Below are 22675 nucleotides of genomic sequence, written 5' to 3' on the forward strand. Positions count from 1 at the left end.
TTAGGAGTTCAGCTCAAAAAGCGTAGGGAAAGCGAGTTCTACATCCCTTCTGTGTTGGCTCAGAGCATGGGCCTGGCCTGTACTACAATCTCTCACTTTCAGTGCTGACAGCAAAAGTGCTAAAATCCAACGTAGGATAAAGAGGCCTCTTAAAAGGATGGAGGGCTCCTCACACCAATGGTGCTTTTCCCGATGTGTAGACTGCACTGAACCTAGAAGCGCCCTGGCTTGTAGTGCAGATGGACAGAGGATCATGCACCCTGAGTCCACTAACAGTGCAGATGGCTGGAGGTCAGATGGCCCAGGCCGGCATAGAAAAACTGAAATGGTTTTTATTACAATTAGTACATTGTTCCTAACTCATAGGTTGTGGAAGTCCAAAGTTTTGGTGACAGTGTGTATATGAGAGGTGTTGTGCAACTTGGCGTTTTGGTCCCATTTAGCTTTATGATAACTGTCATTCATTTATTTTACCTTAAAATCTGTAGGCACTTGCAGTTTTGGAGTATTCAGTCCAAACAAAATATCAAGACCAACAAACATTAGTATGGACATGAAGATAGAGAAGTCACTAATAAGTTTACGAAGCTAGAAAGAAGGACAGAGAACACACACAAAAGAGAAAGAAAGCAGAAAGTGGCCATGTTAGAACACTGGCTAGAGGATGGTTCACTTAAGAAAATGGCTTAAACATGAGAAGTATCTAATCCCACTTGAAGAGAAATAGAAGTGGTCTTCCATCCACATTAGCCGAGTGCCAGGGATCATCACCACTGGGTACCTGCTGACAGCTCGAACTCTCTGGTGGGGGCTCACTGCCCCCTGCCTCCTCCCATTCCCAAAGGCATTGCAGGGGGGTTAAAATGCCAGACATCAGCAGCAGTGCTTGCTGGCAACACTGGACTTTTTGCACGCCTGCCTCACAGTAAGGAATGGAAGGGGAACCCTCGGCCCACGGGACTCATCCAGCCCACAGGGGTTCCTGCTCTGTCTCCTTGTAATCCTCTAGGGGGCCTCCACGCCCCCCCCCCAGAGGAACCCCACTCTTATCTCCGAACTCTGACTGGAGATCACAGCGTGGACATGGCCACCCACCCTTCCCAGCACTGGCTGAGCCTGCTTGCAGGGTACATGCCATCTCCACGGGGATGACGCAGGCTGCACAAAGCTGGGAATTCAGCCAGCACTGACAGCAGAGGCTGTTCCTCTCAGCACCAGCTGAGCTCCTTTCTCCATTTTGAGAGGCACAGAACTCCCCGCCTCTCTCATCACAGGGAAAGGCAAAATGGCTGGGCGCACTGATGCCCCCACACCTCACCCCAACAGTCAGGGAAGGGGAGCAGAGAGGAGAGGAGGCAAGGCGAGTTGAGTGGAGCGGCTGACATCCACGGAGGGTGCTTCAGCACTAGCTGCACCATTGACCTTGCCATCCTGGGAGGATTCGCCACCGCTGACAGCTCTGCTAAACCTGGTGCCAGTCCTGTTAGTTTCAATCAGGCAGGCCTAAAACATCCTGCCCCCTCCCCTCTTTAAGCACAATCTGTTTTGCGTGATCTGAACGTTGTCTGCTACAGCAATTTCTATACACTGAAATCCTGAGGTGGGTGTACATCTCAGATTGCACACTGATCCACTTATACCCCATCTATAACTGTCATTTATTTATTGTATTTCTATACCGCCTTTCTGGGATCCACCAAGGCAGCTTACAGAAATCAATTTTTGTCTATCTCAAGTCCATTTTGACTACTGGTTGTTATTCTCATAATTGGGCCAGCCAGTGCTGATTCCAAAGTAGGACGTTTTGTTTTGTGAACTGCCCAGAGAGTTTCTGCTGTTGGTCAGTATAGAAATGGAATAAGCAAATAAATGATAGCAATAAACCCTTGAGGCTGTAGAAGATGGACGAAGAAGGTAAAGGAACTGAGCAGAGGAACATTAAAAGGTAAGAGTGAGAGTCAAAACCCACAGGGCATCCGAACCTTAATTATACTGGGCACATGCAACTTGGGAGTATCCAGTCCAAAACAGGCATCTATTCCACAGAAGAATAGGATGGAGAAGACAATGGAAAAATCAGCAATCAGGGCCCTGACCTAAAAGTACACAGGGTTGGAAGGAAAAAGCATGTTCAGTAGAGCGATACAGCAGGATCAACAGCATTATTTTCTGCCATGCCGGGTCACTCAGGAAGGGAACCCTTCCACTAAAGGTTTTAGAGCTTTTGAGAGCTAGATATTTCAGTGACACTCTGCTATGCTTGACACATCTGTGGTTTCTTACCTTTGTTGGAAAGTAGCGACTGAATTTGAACTTTTTCAGAGTTAATGTCATGGAATAAGTCCCAAAGAAGAGAATGAAAGACATGAGGGCCAGATCAGGAACAAATTTACAGGATTTCCCCACCAAGCTTCCTCCATACTTCAGACATTCCTTTTTGCTCAGCTGAGTCCAGTCCAAGGCTGTTACATTAATAGGATTGTACTTGAAAGGTGGAAGAGAATAAACCATAATATTATTAGGATGCTGAGCAATAATACTGAAGAGCCACTAAACTCTGAAACGCAACAGACAGAAACTTGCTAATCAGTGGGCCGCTGTTAAAAGCTTTCTAGTGGGGAAGGGTACATCATACATTCAATAACAACAACAGTATTAACAGAGGTAAAAGTTAATACAGCTTTAGAAATTTGAGCACATTTTTTGAAGTTCATCAGAATTAATAATCTCATCTTCTTCAACAAGTTTGATCTATTTGGAATCATTTTGCAGCATGTGATTTATTTGAGGAATTTACCAATGCATTTTCATACTCTGCCCATTTGGAATGAACTCCCACCATTAAAACAGGTTCAGGATTCTAGGCCCGACAAAAACCAAAGAATCTTCTGTGTGGCCAATGCAAAAACATCCACTAGGTGGCAACAGTTGTCAACATTCAATTTTTGGTTCCCCCCCCCCCCATTTATATTACTGAACAATCCTATGCATATTTACTTGGAATTATCCTACCTTGGGGGATTCCACACGTCGTACTGAGGGTGCTTCCATGCGCCCCCAGTGCGCACCCAAAGCGATCGTGTAGCTTGCCTGGAAGAGACGAGGAAGAGGCGTCCTTGCCGCCGCCGCCACCCACCACCTCCCTCCTCGCCGGCCGGGTCGGAGAGCTCGGCGGAAGACACTCCGCCTTCTTCGGCCAAGCTCTCTGACCCAGCCGGCGAGGAGGTAGGTGGGTGGCGGCGGCGGCGGCAAGGACGCCTCTTCCTCGTCTCTTCTTCCAGGCAAGCTACACGATCGCTTTGGGTGCACACTGGGGGCGCATGGAAGTGCCCTCAGTATGGCGTGTGGAATCTCCCCTTGTTCAATGGAGCTTACTCCCAGAAGAAATTATTGCATATTTCTCTGGGATAAGACATGATAGCACTCTTCAAATACTTAAAAGGTTGTCACACAGAGGAGGGCCAGGATCTCTTCTCGATCCTCCCAGAGTGCAGGACATGGAATAACGGGCTCAAGTTAAAGGAAGCCAGATTCCGGCTGGACATCAGGAAAAACTTCCTGACTGTTAGAGCAGTACGACAGTGGAATCAGCTACCTAGGGAGGTTGTGGGCTCTCCCACACTAGAGGCATTCAAGAGGCAGCTGGACAACCATCTGTCAGGGATGCTTTAGGGTGGATTCCTGCATTGAGCAGGGGGTTGGACTCGATGGCCTTGTAGGCCCCTTCCAACTCTGCTATTCTATGATTCTATGATTCTACTTGCCTAAGTCTATATGGTGTGTTTGTAGTATAGGGCTGTGCATGGACCCCCCGAACTGCTTCATGGCCCGATCTGCAACTTTCGGATCAGGCCGATCCGCTTCAGGTCGATCCGACCCTCCCCCACTCCGCTCCATGAAGTGAGATCCAGAGGGGTGGATCGAGATTTTGCCCCCCTTCCCTACTTACTTGCCTCCGCAGTGGATGGCGGAGGCAGGTAAGTGGGGAAGGGCGGCCAAAATGGTGGCCAAATAAGCCCCCTCCCCTTTACCTAGCCCCGCCACCATAGCCACACGGACTGCGGTGGTGGCAGTGGAGCCAGGTAACCCCCCCCCCCACTTACCTGCCTCCATAGCGGTCCGGCGCAGGCTTCAACTGAGTCCCAGGCCTCAAAGCGGAAGCAGCCTGTTTCCGGTTTGAGGCCTGGGCCTCAGTTGAAGCCTGCGCCAGACTGTGACGGACACAGGTAAGCCCCCCTGCCCCTTTACCTGGCTTCGCCGCCATCCCTGCACGGACCGCGGTGGCGCCAGCGGCACCAGGTGAGCTCCCCTCCCCCTTATCTGCGTTTGGAGCTCTGGATAGAGGTGATCCACTTCACCTCGATCTGCAGCTCCCCCGATCTGATCCATATCCACCTTTCGCTTCGCTCCAGATTCGCTATCTGAATCGGAATGGAGCACAGCCCTAGTTTGTAGACAGTACAAAATTTGAAAGGGCTCCTTCCTGACTCACAGCTCACATTCTGAGCCGCGATGCTGGCCTTGGCCAAGTCACTATTTCTTGGTTTCTCTCTCACCTATCCATATAGGTTACGCCAGCAGTCTTTGAAGAACTGGGGGGATACAGTGCAACTGATAAACAGACAAAGATGGTGCACTTACTTAGGTATACTTTCCTGATCCCTTTTGCAAGTCAGGGCTGAACCCAATGTTAAGTGGCTGAAAAAGCCTCTCATCACAGGTTTTATAATGAAAACAAAGTGTTGTAAGGTCAGAAGCAGCCCCAGTCTACTGATTCTGTTTTATGTTGCTTGAAGCACTCTTGGAACGGGTCAGGCAAAATATCTCATATAATAGCGTTCATTTGTTTCTTTATTAGGAGGAGAGAGGAGAGAGAGAGGGGGAAAAGGAAGAATCCTGGCTACTTACCACAGAAATGTTAGTGTTGTTTGGTGCCAATGGAACTGAAGCATTGAACAATGTTGTATTCACTGCAGAAAAGGAGTTTGTTAAGGTTTAAAAATATATTAAAATATATTAAGAAAATGTCTTTCTCCAGACATGGAATCTTTCTTAAGCCACTGGCTTGAACTATTTTGAGAAAAGCCCATTTTATTGGCAAAGGGCAACCATGACTCACATTTAGCTACAAATTCCAGAGGGGAACCCTATTCAGTTTACAGCACATTCTCATCATCCCGAGGCACGCAGCTTGCAATGCTCAAGAAAGATCTGACTAAATTTGGGAGAATAATATGAGAATCACAATGACCTCTGGCAGGTTAACAAGGTAAGATATGCCTGCATTACAGAGGTTTGGGACGCTGGAGTACAAAGCCCTGGTTCTAACTCCAGCAGAAACTTCTCCCTTATTAACATCACGTGTGGCCCCCCACTTGGGCCTTCAAGGGATGGGGGGCTTCCAAAAGCTGCATTAGATCTTTGCCAGAAGCTTTTGGGTGCAACCAGTTTGCCTTCTCCTGTAGCTAGAGAGTGTCAAGGTGGTGGAGTACCAATTTCCCATTCAGCTTGTTGAGAACGAAGCACCTGATAAGCTCTATGGCCTGCATGACAGACAACCTTTCATTTTGGATCTCCTTGCATTTCTTTCTAGACAGACAACCTGGCTGCTAACCAAGGTTAGCTATTAACATGCACCTATACAAAGTTACAACAGCCACTTCCAGCCAAGAGTGAGTGTGTTGTAGTGCTTACAGTGTTGGACTAGGACTAAGGAGACACACAATCAAATCCCCATTCAGCAATGAAGCTCATGAGATGATCTTGGGCCAGTCATGATATCTCAGTAACCTACCTCAAAGGGTTGTTGTGAGGACAAAGTAGGTGGGTGAATGTAGATGGCTCTTCAAGACACACACATTCTCCATACCCTGTAATCGTCAATGGTGGGTGGGGGGATTTCTGTTGGTTGTTCTGTGTTTACTTACCTCTGCCTCAAAATTATCTCATTCCTGGTTGGGAAGATCACAGTTCAAAATACGCAAGACACCCACTTGGTACAGAGTGTAGCTTTTAAGAGATAGCAGGAGGTGGCACTGCCACCTTTGCCTCCCAGAGAAGAAGAAATAACCCCCAGCTCCCTCATAATAAAGGTTGATAACTTGCTTTTTATTTTTATTTTTTTTAATCAACATTTGTGTTTTGTTTGGTTGCCTCCTTTGGTAAGAGTCTTTTGGAAGTTATTGACCAAAGACCACAGGAAAACACCCACGCGCACCCACCCACACCCCAAAATCCTTGCTCAGTGGGATGGCAACTTCTCTAGAAGTAGTTCCTCATCTGCCATCTTGGATTCTTACTGCAAGGAAGAGGGTTCTGTCTCTCCCTTCCAACCCACCCTTTCCAGAAGAAAATGGGAGAGAGCAAGGAAGCTAGCTTTCATGTGAATATAGGGACAGAAACTCCAAACTCCAGCACTGAATATAACAGCTAACCCCCACCCCCAATATTTACAACTCTATTCCAGATTGTTATTTTAGAGGATCTCAAAAGATGTGCTTCTGCACACAGTTAAGCCAAAGATCCCAAGTAAGTTATCAATATCCTTACTTTACAGATGTAATCTGCCTGCTTCACCTTGGTCAAGAAAATGCTTGAGGTCAGAGGTAGTTAGTTTTAGGGACTTCAGCAGATTATTATTATTATTATTATTATTATTATTATTATTATTATTATTATTATTATTATTTTATTTTATTTATTTATATAGCACCATCAATGTACATGGTGCTGTACAGAGTAAAATTAATTTGCAATAGATCCTGTGTGTCTGCTCCAGCTCTGCTCAGGATTACAGAATGGTAATGATGGCAAAAAGAAAAATGGTGGCTGAAAATAACTCTTACCAGTTTGAATATGACTCAACAAAAGGTATTTTATACAGAAATATCTATTTGATTCTGGCATCAGTAAGCCAAGCTCTGCCGTTGCATTATCATGTGAGTTATTTGAAGAGGCCCAACCCTCTCCAAGAATCTTTCCAGTCATGGATAAATTAAAAGAATTAATGAAGGAGAAGTGATTGCTGGGTTAGAATCAGAGTTTTTTGTCTGTATTTGGTGCTACAGAATCACCATTGCACTACTGAGGAAAACAAAGGAAAACTGAGCAAACATTTGTGGCTATTAATTCAGAACTTCTTTACAGGGCTATGACAATGTTTCTCTCCACAACCATCAGTTTTTCCAGGACCAGACATATTTTGTGATACTTTCATTACCCGACGTGAAGAAATTCTGTAGCATTGGCTGTATTCTTATGTTTGTTTGTTTGTTTAAAAATGAGAAGGCCCAGAAAATGCTTTATGTAGGCTGTGTATACTGAAGTGGAGATAAAAGTAATAACTAAAAGCAAAAAAGGTACGAGTATCAAATATTAAATAATTTTAATATTTATAAAGTGATACTCACTTGAGATTGAAAGCAGCCAAATAGATGTGTGCAGCAGAGACAAATATGGTATAAATCAGTTACAGTAATAAAAAATCATAACTAGCACACACAAAAATTATTAAGAGGACCAAAAGGAGATTATAACATAAACTCTCAATATAAAGAAGAGCGATAAGCGTAAATCTGATACCATTTTCGGACACCTGGAGTAGAAACATAAAATAGAAAAATTAAGGTGTCTTTCCCCAGACAACCTGGCTCAATCCAGGACAAGCAGAGGCATGGGGGAAACATCATGTTAATCATCAACACACAAAACGCTAGGGAGAAATTGTGCCAAATGCTCCTGTTGTGGAGGCAAACCAACATCAACGGTCAGCAAAGATCTCAGCATGGTTTAAGATCCAGTTCTGGCTATCCAGAACTGGATCCTAGCCAGAACTGAATCTTAAACCATGCTGAGATCTTTGCTGACCATTGACGTTGGTTTGCCTCCACAACAGGGGCATTTGGCACAATTTCTCCCTAGCGTTTTGTATGTTGATGATTAACATGATGTTTGCGTGGCGCAGAGTGGTAAGCGGCAGTTTCTGCAGCCGAAACTCTCCCCACGGCCTGAGTTCGATCCCAGCGGAAGCTGGTTCTCAGGCAGCCGGCTCAGGTCGACTCAGCCTTCCATCCTTCCGAGGTGGGTAAAATGAGTACCCAGCTAGCTGGGGGAAAGGGAACTGCGACTGGGGAAGGCAATGGCAAACCACCCCGCTACAAAGTCTGCCAAGAAAACGTTGCGAAAGCAGGCGTCCCTCGAGGAGTCAGCAATGACTCAAGTGCTTGCACGAGAGGTTCCTTTCCTTTTCCTTTTCTGGCTATCCAGTAGATCACATGATCTTGATTGTATTGCTCAGGCCAAATTGATGGCACTCTTACCTATGAGCCAAATTCCACCCATGCTTTTGGGGTATCAGGAAATGGATCTGCCAGCTACAGAGGGCAGAATGCGGGCTCGTGGGAGTTACCTACAAATATCACTGCAGTATTCATGATGTGATATTGTCATCTATGTCAGCTTGCTTTGGATCAGACAAGGCACTTGTGAAAAGCCTTTGCTTTGAGCTCTTGCCTTGCACATAGAGTTCTTAGGTATGTGGGCTGTCACACTCATTTCAATGGGAAAATAAGAGCTATGCGTACAGAAGAACGTCCAGGCAGATCTGATTCCTCCATTGAAATGTTGTGGAGGTCATCAACAGCCTCACGCTCATAAGAAATAAATGAACTCAAATACTTGGCTGCAGTTGGAATGGCAGATGGTTAGTCTCATGTGGGAATTAACACCTTCTGTAATGCATCGAAATGAGAATGGCCAGCGTGGTGTTGTGAACAGAGTTCCAGAAGATGGAGATTCAAATCTTAGCCATGCTCAGCCACGAAGCTGACCGGGTGGCCCTGGGCAATGCACGGCTCTATTTCATAGGGCAAATGGTAAGGGGGGGGGAAAATGTGGCATGAAAGAATAATAAATCGCTGCGTAATTTACAGATTAGAAATAGCGAAGATTATTTTCATGTGTGATGCTTGGAACCAGTAAGGCCTATATAGAGTAGAATGTATCTTCAGCATAAGGCACTATCCTTAAGTGCTCAAGTGATGTGGGTAGCTAAGAACAGCTTTGTTCAGCTTCTATTGATCTGCCAGTTGTGGCCCTGTCTAGAGAAAATGGACCTAGGCTCAGTGACTTAGGCAGTGGTTACGTCCAGGCTGTACATCCTTTCGATTCCTGTTTTCCCCTCTGCTTCTCTTAATTTGTGCAGTTTTATGGTACTGTTGTTGTTTTTTGTTTTAACTGACTGTTGTTAGCCACTCTGAAGTCTTTTTGAGGAAAGGCGGGATGGAAGCGTTTTAGATAAATAATATAAAACCAGGGGGGATTCCACACGTCGTACTGAGGGCGCTTCCATGCGCCCCCAGTGCGGCCCCAAAGCGATCGTGTAGCTTGCCTGGGGAAGAGACGAAGAAGAGGCGTCCTTGCTGCCGCCACCCACCTACCTCCTCGCCGGCCGGGTCGGAGAGCTCGGCGGACCCCGCCTTCTTCCGCCGAGCTCTCCGACCCGGCTGGGTTGGAGGTAGGTGGGTGGCGGCGGCGGCGGCAAGGATGCCTCTTCCTCGTCTCTTCTCCAGGCAAGCTACATGATCGCTTTGGGGCTGCACTGGGGGTGCATGGAAGCGTCCTCAGTACGACGTGTGGAATCCCCCCAGATCTCCCCTGCTTTCTATCCAGTCAGGAGTGGTTGGAAAGTTGGGAATGGGACTCGGGAGACCCGGGCCTTTGCTAGACCTACAGGATATCCCAGGATGGAGGAGGGGTGATCTCGTGTTGTCAGTAACATGAGATCCCACCTCGTTGACATGTAAGGCCAGGCGACTCAAGAAGAGAGCCATTGCGCCCGCCATATTTATTTAAACGTTTAAACATGCGTGAACGCTTGTGCGTGAAGGTACGTTTTTTTTTAAAAATATTAAATTGATTTTCCTGCTCCCCCCCATCCTGCCCCTGATGGGCGCAGCACTCCCAGCTACGCACGAGTAATTGCACGGAGCCGGGAAAAGCCGCAAAACGGGTTGTAGCCCCCCTCCCTCGGTCATGAAGCTCCCCGGGTGACTTTGAGCCAGTCACCGACTCTCAGCCAGTCGCTTCCCTCACAGGGCTGCTATTGTGAAGTTAAAACAGAGAGCAGCAGGATCACGTTCACCCCCTTGGTTTCCTTGGAGGAAGAAAGGTGGGGCATAAATGCAACAAATAAACTGCCAGTTTAGACTGGGCAAGAAGTGTGGATAATAGGCAGGTCATGACTGGAGGGGGGGGGCTGTTCCCAGGAAAGACCCCCTGGGACCAACCCGTACGTCATTCAGGCACAAAGAGCTTCATCCCACATACCTGTTCCTTCGCATCATCCTCTACAGTTGCTGCTACCAGGCAGCAGCGATCCTTTGTATACCAGGAAGTGGGTTTAAGGGGGGAAATGTAAAAAAATCATAAAAAAATCAATGGATGACCCAATCTGATTCAAATTTCGTATGCTTAAAGCTCTCCTTAATATCTATTACTGTGCCAATTTTGATGTCTTTTTCTTTAAAGCTTACGCAGATGTAAGCATTTGTTTATTTTTTCTTTAAAATCCTGTTCCTGCGCTCCAGTGGCCGCTCAGAAGATACGCTCGAAATCTGGTAGCTAAATATTGCACTTCTTTTGGCTTCATAGCACAATTAAAGTAGGATGCATGGGAGTACTTCAGTCAAAGCAGATTATAAGGTGAAAAACTTCTGAGTCCTTTGCACACAATTCACAGTGATTGCACAGTATAACCCTGGTGTGATAAAGCTCAAAGTCAACACTTTTTGAAATACATAATGCTCCCTGTACAGTTGCTGTAATTGTGATTTTTCGGTATGGCTGGCTTTTAGTGACCCTTCTGTGGTTTCTATGTGTTTTTATTGCTTTGATTTTTGTATTTTATTGTATTGTTTTGTATGCCACCTTGGAAGTTTATGCTGAAGGGCAGCTAGCAAACTGACTGTATAAATAAATAGCCTTCTATTATGATACAGCCACTGTCAAAGAAGAGTATATCATGGCTCTGGAAAAAAAGAATTTGGTTTCATATTCCTAATGAGACACTGATGGCCTTATAACTCTTAGGGTCTCTCTTTGCAACAGTAGTACCAAATACCTTATGATGCTGAAAGAAAACATCTTGCAAATGCCAGTATGGTAACTGGAGACACATCGAGATTGTAGAACATTTAGCATGAACTTGGAGCCTTTGGCTGAGGATCAGAAAAATGCACAAAGCCCTTGTAGGGTCCCTCCAGCAGAGAGGAGGAGGGATTAAACTCCTCCAACACCCCCGTTTTCCATTGTCATCATTGCTTGATGTCATTTTTTTTAATCAATTACAGTTTGTCATTTGCACATTTTTGGTCACGTCCTTAACAAGAAATACCTAAACACAAGATGTGGTCACTTTCTTTAATTATGGGAATGTCCTATGCAGGAAGACTTTGGCTTTCAGCTTGCAAGGTGCTCACTGGCATTTATCCAAATGGCTGCCTTTTGATGCCATCGTTATTTTTGGTGAAAAGAATACAGCTGCACCAGGTTGACCCTCTGGCTTGTTAACTTTTCTGCCAAGCCAGTGACCGGGTTCACGCCATCTTGGAAGGGAAAATAAGCCATGGTGGCTTATTTCCCCCCGCTGCATATGCTGGTTGCGTGGCGGGGGTGGGTGGGTTGCACAATTATCCTTGCTGTCTCATGTGAAACTGGCAAGGGGGTTATTGCCATGGTTAACAAGCCACCCAAAAGCCATGGGCTGTTGCAGGGTTTGGTGAAATTCTGAGAAGCAGTTCAAAAGCTATTAAGGTTTTCCTGTCATATTAAAGTCTATGTCAACAACTGTAGGCAAAATTATGTCATGCATGCTTTGTTACCTTTTGAAGCTAGAATGCTTCCAGTACTCCTAAAGTTTTCAGAGGGATTCAATGTTGCAAACAGAATGTCTATTCCTTGAGCTATGGAATATGACTTCACAAGGCCAGACGACATGTCACTACACAGATTGAGACCCTAGCATGCAGGCCTTTAACTCTTTCTTCCCCTGCAGGATGACTGGAGCACAACTCTGTCGGCCCTGATGAGCTGCCAAAAGAAGTTCTTTTGTGAGGAAATTTAATTAGGTAAATCGGGGGGCAAAAGCTTAGTGTTGTCATATTCGTATGCTGGATTTTAGGAAAGCCAGTTTTAATAAACCCAGCACAATAAGTAAGACATGGCAAGTGAACCAAATGAGAAAAAGAGTCCAAGATGGGTGGTAAGTTCTAAAAATGGGAATCTTAAAGACACAACTACAAACAATTCCAACAAGGAAAAACAATAGAAGACAGCAGAAGAAACCAGTGTGGCTCCACAAAAAGCTTAGAGATGACCTGAAAATAACACACACACACACATATAGGAAGTGGAAGGAAGGCCAGGCTACAAAAGAAGAGTAAAGATAGGTAGCACAGAAGTGCAGGAATGGTGTCAGGAAGGCTAAAGCTGAGAATGAGCTGAGGTTAGGAAGGGATGTTAAAAGCAACAAAAGCTTTCTTCAGGTATGTGCATAGTAAAAGACAGAAGAAAGAAATGGTGGTTCAACTACTCAACAGATGACAAAGAAAAGGCAAAAGTGCTCAATTCCTACTTTGCCTCAGTCTTCTCCCAAAAGCGGGTCTATGACCCCCCTGGAGAAAGTGAAGCAGAAGTTGAGGGGGCAGGATTGCAGTTTGAGATTGATAAACAAATGGTCAAGGGACACCTACTTACTTTGAATGAGTCCAAATCTCCAGGGCCTGATAAACTGCATCCTAGAGTAATAAAGGAACTGGCAGAAGAACTCTGAGAACCACTGTCTACTATCTTTGCAAAATCATGGAAGACGGGTGAGGAGCCGGACGACTGGAGGAGGGCTAACGTTGTCCCTGTCTTCAAAAAGGGCAAAAAGAAGGAAACTGGGAACTACAGACCAGTCAGTTTGACAGCCATCCCTGGAAAATTTTGGGAGCAGATGATAAAGAAGTCAGTCTGTAAGCACCTTGAAAACAATGCAGTGATTACTAGAAGCCAGCATGGATTTGTCAGGAACAAATCCTGCCAGACTAATCTGATCTCTTTTTTTGATTGGGTAACCTTCCTTTTGGACTGTGGGAATGCTGTGGACATAATATATATTGACTTTGGCAGAGTTTTTGACAATGTGCCCCATGACATTCATTAGAAAACTAGCTAAAAGTGGGCTAGGTGGAATAACTATTAGGTGGATCCACCATTGGCTACAGAATCGGACTCAAAGAGTGCTTATCAACGGAACCATCTCAAACTGGTGAGGGGGTAATGAATGGGGTACCGCAGAGCTCAGTCCTGGGCCCAGTGCTCTTCAACATTTTTATTAATCATTTTTGACGAGCAGGTGCAGAGAAGGCTTATCAAATTTGCAGATGACTCAAAATTGGGAGGGATAGCTAATACCCTGGAAGACAGAAGTGCAAAGTGATCCTGATAGGCTGGAGTGCTGGGCTGAAAACAACAGAATGAAATTTAACAGGGATAAACACTGAGTTCTACACCTAGGAAAAAGAAACCAAATTACAATATGGGTGATACTTGGAACAGCAATACAACAAGTGAGAAAGATCTTGGAATTGTTGCAGATCACAAGCTGAGTATGAGCTAAGAGTGTGGTGTGGCTGCAAAAAAAAAAAGCTATTTTGGGCTGCATTAATAGAAGTATAACTTCCAAATCATGCGAAGTACTAGTTCCCCTCTATTCGGCCCTGGTTGGGCCTCATCTTGAGTACTGCACCACACTTCTGGGCACCACACTTCAAGAAGGATGCAGGCAAGCTGGAGCGTGTTCAGAGGAGGGCAATGATGATGATCAGGGGTCTGGAAACAAAGCCCTATGAAGAGAGACTGAAAGAACTGGGCATGATTAGCTTGGAGTAGAGAAGACTGAGGGGAGACATGATAGCACTCTTCAAATACTTGAAAGGTATTCACCTTGAATACAAGGTGGGCCAGGTGGGACAGAGGAGGGCCAGGATCTCTTCTCGATCATCCTAGAGTGCAGGACACGGAATAATGGGCTCAAGTTACAGGAAGCCAGATTCCAGCTGGACATCAGGAAAAAACTTTCTGACTGTTAGAGCAGTATGACAATGGAACCAATGACCTACGGAGGTTGTGAGCTCTCCCACACTTGAAGCATTCAAGGTATCAGGTATGCTTTAGGATTCCTGCATTGAGCAGGGGGTTGGACTCAATTGCCGTACCAGCCCAACTGTTCTATGAGTAGATGATCTCAGGATACACACAGCATACTTTTGACTCATCTGCCTTAATATCTTATGGGGAGGAGGTACATAAAGCTTACATATTTAAGCTTTATATTACATAAAGGTACATATTTCTTACACATAAAGCTTATATGGCCTTGGGGCGTCTTGAAAAGTTTGGTCAAACAATTCCATTTTGAAAGACTTATTTCAATGCAGATGTGCATTCAGCTTTGCAGTGCATAATGCTAAGCCAAATACATTTTGCTGCACAAAGAGAGCAGTCCACATGGGATTTTTTCCTGTCCCCCATAAGGCCAACACTTTAGAAGGCCCTCAAACCCCGTTTCCTGCCAACGTCTCTTCCTCTCTCACCCTGCTGAATAGCAGGATGGCCCCAATAGTGCATGCATGGAGTCATGTCTCCACCCTGTGTAAACAGGGAGTTTGTAATTGGCCAACATCTCTCTCAAATATCTTTCTCTGTTTTATTTATGTATTATTTATTTATGTATTATAATAAATTATTTATTTATTTATTTATTATCCCGACTGTGGAATGATCTCCCCGACGAGGCTCGCCTGGCGCCAATGTTGTTATCTTTTCGGCGCCAGGTCAAGACTTTTCTCTTCTCCCAGGCATTTTAACAGCATTTAACAACGTTAAGTTCGTTTTTAATGGACCCCAGAATTGTTGTTTTTAAATGGATACTGTTGTTTTTATACTGTTTTTTATGTTTTTGATGGTTTTTAAATTTTGTATACTTTTAACCATTTTTAATTGTTGTAAACCACCCAGAGAGCTTCGGCTGTGGGGCGGTATATAAATGTAATAAAACAAACAAATAAATGATTGCATTTCTATACCGCCCAATGGCTGAAGCTCTCTCTGTTGCCTGTAATCCAAAGAGTGTTAGTGTGAAGTACTTTCATGATGGCTGAAGAAGCTTTGCCTTCTTTCTGGGACTGCTGGGTATCTGTCTTCCTGAGAACAGCACAAAATGTTTCAGGCCCCATCATCCTATTTCTAGGCAGATTTTCTCCCCCTGCTCCAGGTAAACTGTTTTTGTTATAATAAGGTCGTTGTGGTTCAGAGTTCCTTCTGGTACAAGATTTATTCTTCAATAGAGAGAAAGGAAGATCTGATGATCTCATACTAAGGGCTTCTCTAAACAAGCTATTTATACTGCACTCATGGATGTTTCCAGGGGGATTACATGACTCTGCAAACAAACAGGACATCTCCCGTGGTTCCCCCCTTATTCCTTTTTTAAAAAAATCGAAGATCAACTGCAATAACCTCCCTAATGGTGCGAAATCAGCAGTGTGTAAAGCTGACCTTGCGTTATAAACTTGTCACGGCAGGATTTCCCCTGCTATCAGAGGGAGGAGAGGGTCAAATGCCTCCCTGAGGGTTGCAGACTTATGGCACATGACTCCCCGCCCCACTGCTCCAGGAAGGGAGGGAAGCACTCCCTCCAAACATGTCTGCTGTTTCAAGGAGCCTGGAAAGCAGCAGGATCTTCCTCCTTGTTGCCAATCTCCTCCCATGTAATGCAGCCCATATCAATCACACCAAAGAACCAGGAAGCACAACAGCCCCTGGTAAACAATGCAATTTCTCTTAACACAGAGACGTTCTAAAGGTGATGTTGGGACTTCCTCAGATGTGAGCAAACAAATTCCTGCTTAACAGGCAATATTTTCCAGCTTCCTTTGTTTTAGCTTCTGATCCTCCTTTGGAATGTAGTGATTTTTTTCACTTTGATTCCTCTGAAATTAAGAATGGAAGCCTCCTGGCCCACCATCACTAGGGAGCCAGGTAGTATTCAGCCAGAAATGTTTTTGTTTTGACCTTTCCCTACCTTTCCCCCATCTTTTTAAAGCTGGTAGCCTTAAATAAACCTAATTTTTACTTGTATCACTGTATCTGTATTCATTCTACACTCAAGCTCTACCCAGGCTACTACAAAGTTACATTACCAAGAGATTTGTACCCACTTTCTTTTAAATGAGGTCCCTTTTTAAGTGTCCGTGGATGCTTGAAACGTATCTGTGGGTTCTTATTGGAGCTTTCTCCATAAAAGCAGTCCTTACCCCCAAATGATCCCCTTAGGAATACAGCGGGAGATGTCTCTTCTGTCTCAAATGAGCTTCCCTTAGCAAAGACCTATCAGAATTCTTTGCAAGAATAATTTCATCTCACTGCAGAGCATCAGCAACACAGTGCAGCTATTGGAGTGATGGATGGATGGCAACACAGCCCATTTGCCCTGGGACACAGGCCTTGTACTCACCTGGGTCTGGAGCAATGCATTCACACTTGTACATGGTCACGTAGTCTGGCTTGAAGTCTGCATTGATGGGGTAATACTTGAAGGCTCCAATCATCTTCTTGATGGCATCATAGATGAAGATGAAGCTAATAAGAGTGGAGAACCCCTCCTCTGTGAAGCGTGTGATGTATTTTATAATGAAGCTGGCGTCTGTAGCCACCAGAATAAGGCATTGGAGAGCAGAGTGCAAGCCAATCCAAAGGCGGAACTCCATATAGTCAATGTCGTTACCTCTGAAATTGGGGAACAGAAAAAAGTTGTGACTACTTAAAAAATGCATTTAATCTTTATATGGAAATACAAAACGAAATTATTGGTGGTGTTGTTGCATTTGTATCACACCTTTTTTCCTCCTCTCCATTTTATCCTCACAACAGCAACCCTGTGAGGTGGGTTGGGCTGAGAGTAGCTGACCAGCCCAAAGTCACCCAGTGGGCTTCCATGGCCGAGTGGGGACTAGAACCCGGAACTCCCGACTCCCAGAAGTGGTTTTGACTTGTTTAATGAAATGACAAGTTATGTGATTTCAAACGATTCTAGGATACTATTGTAAGTGGAAGAAACCGATCTGGAGATGTGATAAATTTGCTCACATATGCAAAAATATGTATCACAGCCAATGGGAAAAAGCCAGTTATCCCATTAATATCAGTGGTATCACCAGATATGGATTATTGATGTCATGTCTAAGGCTGCAATTGCATACACACAAACTTGGGAGTACTCCCCACTAAACACAATGGGTTTACTTTTAAGTAAACATGTAAATTTTGCTGTAATTACTGTATTATTAAAGGGCTCACTCTGAATTGCAGAATAAGTTTATAGAAAGACCCCTTTTCTCCTTCACCTTTATTGATTAATTGTTTCCCTCTTTCTTTATATTCTTCTACTTCCTTAATTAAAAATCTGTCGAATGATATAGTCGCTTTGCAGGCCCGGCAGAGGCAACGCCTGTGCCAATGTCCTGTCTCTGCTCCCAAGTCCAAACCCACAGATGACGCCACCTACGTAGTTCTGCATTGTGACACATTGGCTTAAGCTTCTTCTTTAGAGGCTGCGTTCAGTTCCGCTAAAATGGCCTCATCCTACACTGGCTCTTGACATAGTGCATTGTTAATGTTCTGGCCATGAGAGTTCCCTTTAAAAAAATGACACGAAAAGGTTGAATAGAAAATGTGAACTTACTGTGTTGTTTTTCCAAGCTAAACAGCCTCAGCTGTTGTAACCTTCCCTCATAAGGGAGACGCTTCAGCCACTTGATAATTTTAGTTGCCCTTTTCTGCACTTTTTCCAGAAAAGATCAACTAAATATATAACAGACCGAGGTGGCTGGTGGCTCCGAATTTGTTGGGGCTGTGAATCCATTTTGTGTATTAATCAGAACCAGCCAGAACTCTAAAGAAGCTATCCAAGGTGCTGAAGCCATTTTGGTGTTGGGGTTCAACTCCTTGGAGAGCTCCTTTAGAATTATAACTGGTTCTGACTAAAACCCAGAATGGATTCACAGTGCCACCGAATTCGGAGCCACCAGCCTCCACTGAGAGCAGCAATAACTTATTCAGCACCATTTAATACCCGGAGAGGTGGAGGCTGCTGTGGTGGAGGGTGTGAAATAGTACAGTGACCATTTCTGCTCAAGCGAGAAAAAAGCCAGGTTGCCCACATGATCTCTGCCGGTTATCGTGCAACAATCATCTCACTTACTTGCTGAAGTCGTAGAGCAGCTTTTCGAAGATCAGGATGGGCCCTGTGCTGCTCAGGATGATGAGGGGCTGCCCAGCAAAGAAACAGAACACGGAGCCGGCCATTGCTGTGCCAAGGAAGCTCTCCATGACTCCCTGCAAGCAGGGTGGGGTGGGTGGGGGGAGAGAAACCCACATGGCTATGAGCATTCTTAGGTCTTGTGTTAATCACTGTCCAACAAGGCACCATTTACAAGCAGATAAGGAACACAGTCATGAGGGCCAGAAGAGGACATGGTGCAACTCTGGGTCCACCTGGTAGCAGATGGGTCCCAGCCTGTCCTGCACACACTGCATGGTTCCTCTGTTATATTCAGACACGCAAGTTGAGCACAGACAAATGCATCCATACTCTCACATACGCATGCACACACACAGGCTTCAGTCTTGCAAAATGTATCCTGCCTTATTCTTAAAAGGGATTTCTCTTTTGTGGCCTAATAGTAGACTATAGTCAATGAAAGCCTCTGACAGAATAAATGTGTTAGGCTTTTTCTATACAAGGCATTTATCATTGGCTCATTATTCTCTACTTATAGTAATTTATTGGATTTTTAGATGACATCCTGACCCTCCAATTTTGCTTACGTGCCTAACCAACATTTTCAGGAAAATTTTTTTTAGAGCAGGGAAAATGTGGAATTTAATTATGAATGTGAAAGAAACAGCTTTTTTCACTTTGCACTATTCAGCTATACCACAGTGCCACCTAGAGGTTATGTTGCAGAAAAGCAGAAAGGAAACATTTTTCGTGCAGGGCTGGGATCTTAATTCTATGAGAAACCCGAAAGTAACTACAAATGGATTCACAGCCGATTCATAGCCAATGTCTCTAAGGTGCCACAAGACTCTTGGTTGTTTCTGCTGCACCAAGCTAACACAATTCCTTTCTGAAATTGGAAAAGTTTAAAATATGCCTATATCTTGGGGGAGGGGTGCGAGTCCCTCATCTTTTGATAATGAGCCACTACTACCATGTTATGAAATACAGACATAATAATATCAGAAGAGTCCTGCTAGATCAGACTGAGAGTCCATCTAGTCCAGCACTCTGTTCACACAGAAGCCAACCAGCCATCGGCCAGGGACCAACGAGGCAGGACATGGGGCAAGAGCACCCTCCCACCCTTGTTCCCCAGCAACTGGGGTACATAGGCTTACTGGCTCCGACAATGGAAACTGCCTCTGATACTGGAAACATTTTTGGTGAAGATACCCTACCTTTCCTAGGGAGTTTGTGGGCACTAGAGGCCTTCAAGAGGCAGCTGGACAACCATCTGTCATGGATACTTTAAGGTGGATTCCTGCACTGAGCAGGGGGTTGGACTCGATGGCCTTAGAGGCCCCTTCCAACTCTGCTATTCTATGATTCTATTTATAGCAACAAGGATGGTCTGGAAATGGTCTCAATGGTGTTCAGTCCAAATGTAGCTTTCCTCTCTAGGTCGGCACTCTGTAAAATAAACGTTCTGAAAATTTTCAGCAGAAGCTGGCTCTGGATGGTGTTGATGGGAGAGGGCACTTGTGCTGTCACAAAGAAACCTCTCGCCCTCAATCATAGGCCAGATCTACACCAAGCAGGATACAACACCTTAAAAATCGTTTTTAAAACAGTATATCTGATGTGTCCTGGGCCTGAACAGTTGTCAAAACCATTATAAAACGTTATAAGCAGTAGTGTAGATCCTGCCCTAGACGTATTGTTACCTTGCCTTTTAGAAATTAATAAGGCAACAAATGTAAGTTGTTGAAGTCCTGGATTAGGACTGGTTTTTGTGATTTCCATATTTCTGTACAAGTCTGCAAAACCTGGAAGAAACTGAAGACTCAGCATCAGTCAATCAGCTTAAAGGTCAAGTTTGCAGGTGGACTTTATTGAATTATTGGGATGATGCAAAAGTCTAATTGTCTTGCCATTGCCAATTAGTGGTTTCATCATTTGTTCAGGGAAGTGTATATAAAGAGAGTTTTGGAACTTTGTAACCAGATTAAAATATTCTCTCTCTGCTGCTGTGAGCCCTGCTGTAACGTGTATGACCAAGTATGTGAGTATGTTGGTGTAAATTTGTATTGCCATAAACTGTGTTATTTTCTATCAGTAAAATACTTTATTTTTGTACCAAACAAAACAGACTCTGTCTTGAAGTTAATTTGGTCTTTGCTGACTTTCATAGTTAAGAACCGCTGTTACTCTGCTAATTCACTGGTATAGTGAATAAAGGGTTTATAAAAATAATACCCCTCAAGATAAGTTTGATGGATAAAGGTTGCATAGAGATACATTGAAACAGGAGAGGGTCCAGGGTAGATTCTGGTTTGGTTGTCATTGTTTTGCTGTCTGGCAAACTCTGCTTCTTCCTGCACATGCACTTGTTCCTGAATGAAGGCTGATTATCCTCAGCCCTCTGTAGCAACTCTTTGGGGGTTTCCCCCCTAAAAGCACCTGCATATTTACCTGCTCAAATATTTCTTATTTGCATTATTATTTCCTTCAACTTTTCCCTACAGTGATTTCCCACAGGGAGGGAGGCTTTGTGACTGACACAAAGGCCAGCCAATCAATGTTGTAGACAGCCCTGACCCGAGAAGGGAGAGAATTTGCTTTATGATTGTACAAATTGTACAAGGACGAGTCCCCTCTGAGCCTTGTCCAGCTGAGCAGAGGTGTGGCAAGAGTGCTTTTAAAGCAGGCATGCCATTCAAATTATGTTTGCCTGTACAGAGTCAAATGTTGATGTGGCACTTTAAACATTGTTTTAGAAAGGCGGAGAGCTTGCTGGAAGACTGGAGAACGAAACAAGATGGGCAGCAGACATACCGTTTGATTTGGTACATCTGTTGTTCAGATGGTGAAGCTGGGAAGGAACGTGGCTGAAGTGAGCCCTCTTTTTCTATCACATCTGTCTCCACCTTCACTAAAGACCAAGGTAGGAGGCATGATGGGTAGGATTTTTGGTCTGGAAAATTACAGTCAAACTGCAGCAGAAGCCCCGTTAGGTACTCAACATAGCTGCTAATTTTGTGCAGGCCATCAAAACCGATCTACCCTCAACCCCTTAAATGCTGAGGTATCAGGAGCCAAAAGCTTTCAGACAGAAAGCCCATCTCTAGCGATGCTATCGGCCTGCCTGTTTCTCACAGCTCCAGTCTTACCCAGACTTACCTGGTAGTTTTCTGTAGCATCACCCAGCAACCCGCCAAATGTAATGGCATTTGTGATGCAGCCAAGGTAGATGAAGAGGATGGCAGAGATTGATTGGATATGAAAGCCCTCGTAGAAGTCGCTGGGGAACCAGGGCAGCTTCCTCTTCATATCCAAATACAGACCACCGCAAAACCTGGAAAAGGCAACAGGCAAAGATGTGCACTAAAGGGAATCCACACATTCTGTGTCCAGAAGAGTCACATTCTGGGGGTGCAGACATGTTGTGCAAAGCAGAGCATTTTGTACAGGTTTCCTGTTTCACTCCATGTATTCTGCTTCTGCTGGCCATAAGGGGGCACATGGCGCTACATGTGCACATTTTGTTTGCTTTCTGTCTTCTTAGATTTCCCCAGCCATGGTGCCCATCTGTATCACAAGCGTATCTTACCGTCCTGGTAACTGCCTTTTGGGAACCTCCCCCCAGAAACAAATACAGGAAGATAGAAAAGGATATGTCAGGTTGAAGGCCTAACATGCTCACTCTCCCTGAGCTAAGGAGTTTTTAATTCAAATTTTATTTGGGTAAGCTTTCAGGGATATGTTCCCCAGTTCTAAAGCAACACAGGGCCAAACTAGGCATGATAGTGGCTGATTCATGCATTTAAACCTGGATCTGCCTTAGTCTTGTAGAAAGCAGTGGAGAGAGGCCCAAAAGGGTGAGGAGTGTGGATTACTTCCCTGCAATCTATCCTGCCGAGGGATTTTTTTCCACTCTTGCCTGGCTCCAATATTGGAAGTGGACATGGCTAGAAAGGAATAGTGGGGAACCTAGGCTAGAGGACAGATTGCAGAAAGGCAAGAGAGATCTCCTCCTCTATGGCCCATGTTGCTCTTTACTATCAGACTTATTTTTTACATGATCGGGAATACAGTGATCTGCAGCCATAGATCTAGTTTGGCCAACAGTCTTTGTGCCACATGTTTTTTTCAAACAAATAGATCCATTCTTATTTTTGGAAACTGTCTTCAGTAGGGATGGCAGAAAAATGAGTTTTCCTAGTTTTGGACCCCTGGATTTTGTTTCAGTTCCCATCTGCAGTGAGTTGGACCTGTTTACGGATTTTCTGGGAATGTTACGCATTTTTTGTGGAAAGTTTTGCAATTTGCGCAAATTTCTGGGCAATTTGC

At 44.6% G+C, this 22675-nt stretch overlaps 1 protein-coding gene across 1 annotated transcript in view; it reads right to left on the reverse strand.

Moving 5' to 3' along the window:
• SLC4A5 (solute carrier family 4 member 5) overlaps window positions 1-22675 on the reverse strand; it is a 124317-nt gene that overhangs the window by 14883 nt on the left and 86759 nt on the right. Inside the window, exons 12-17 of the mRNA XM_063139273.1 lie at window positions 21506-21680; window positions 18305-18438; window positions 16559-16830; window positions 4909-4970; window positions 2284-2484; window positions 1983-2096 (exon numbers count right to left, since the gene is read on the reverse strand). Of these exons, the coding sequence (XP_062995343.1) occupies window positions 1983-2096; window positions 2284-2484; window positions 4909-4970; window positions 16559-16830; window positions 18305-18438; window positions 21506-21680 (958 nt within the window). The remainder of the gene's footprint in view (window positions 1-1982; window positions 2097-2283; window positions 2485-4908; window positions 4971-16558; window positions 16831-18304; window positions 18439-21505; window positions 21681-22675) is intronic.

This window comes from Elgaria multicarinata, chromosome 12 (assembly GCF_023053635.1).
Source record: "Elgaria multicarinata webbii isolate HBS135686 ecotype San Diego chromosome 12, rElgMul1.1.pri, whole genome shotgun sequence".
NCBI classification, from domain to species: domain Eukaryota; kingdom Metazoa; phylum Chordata; class Lepidosauria; order Squamata; family Anguidae; genus Elgaria; species Elgaria multicarinata.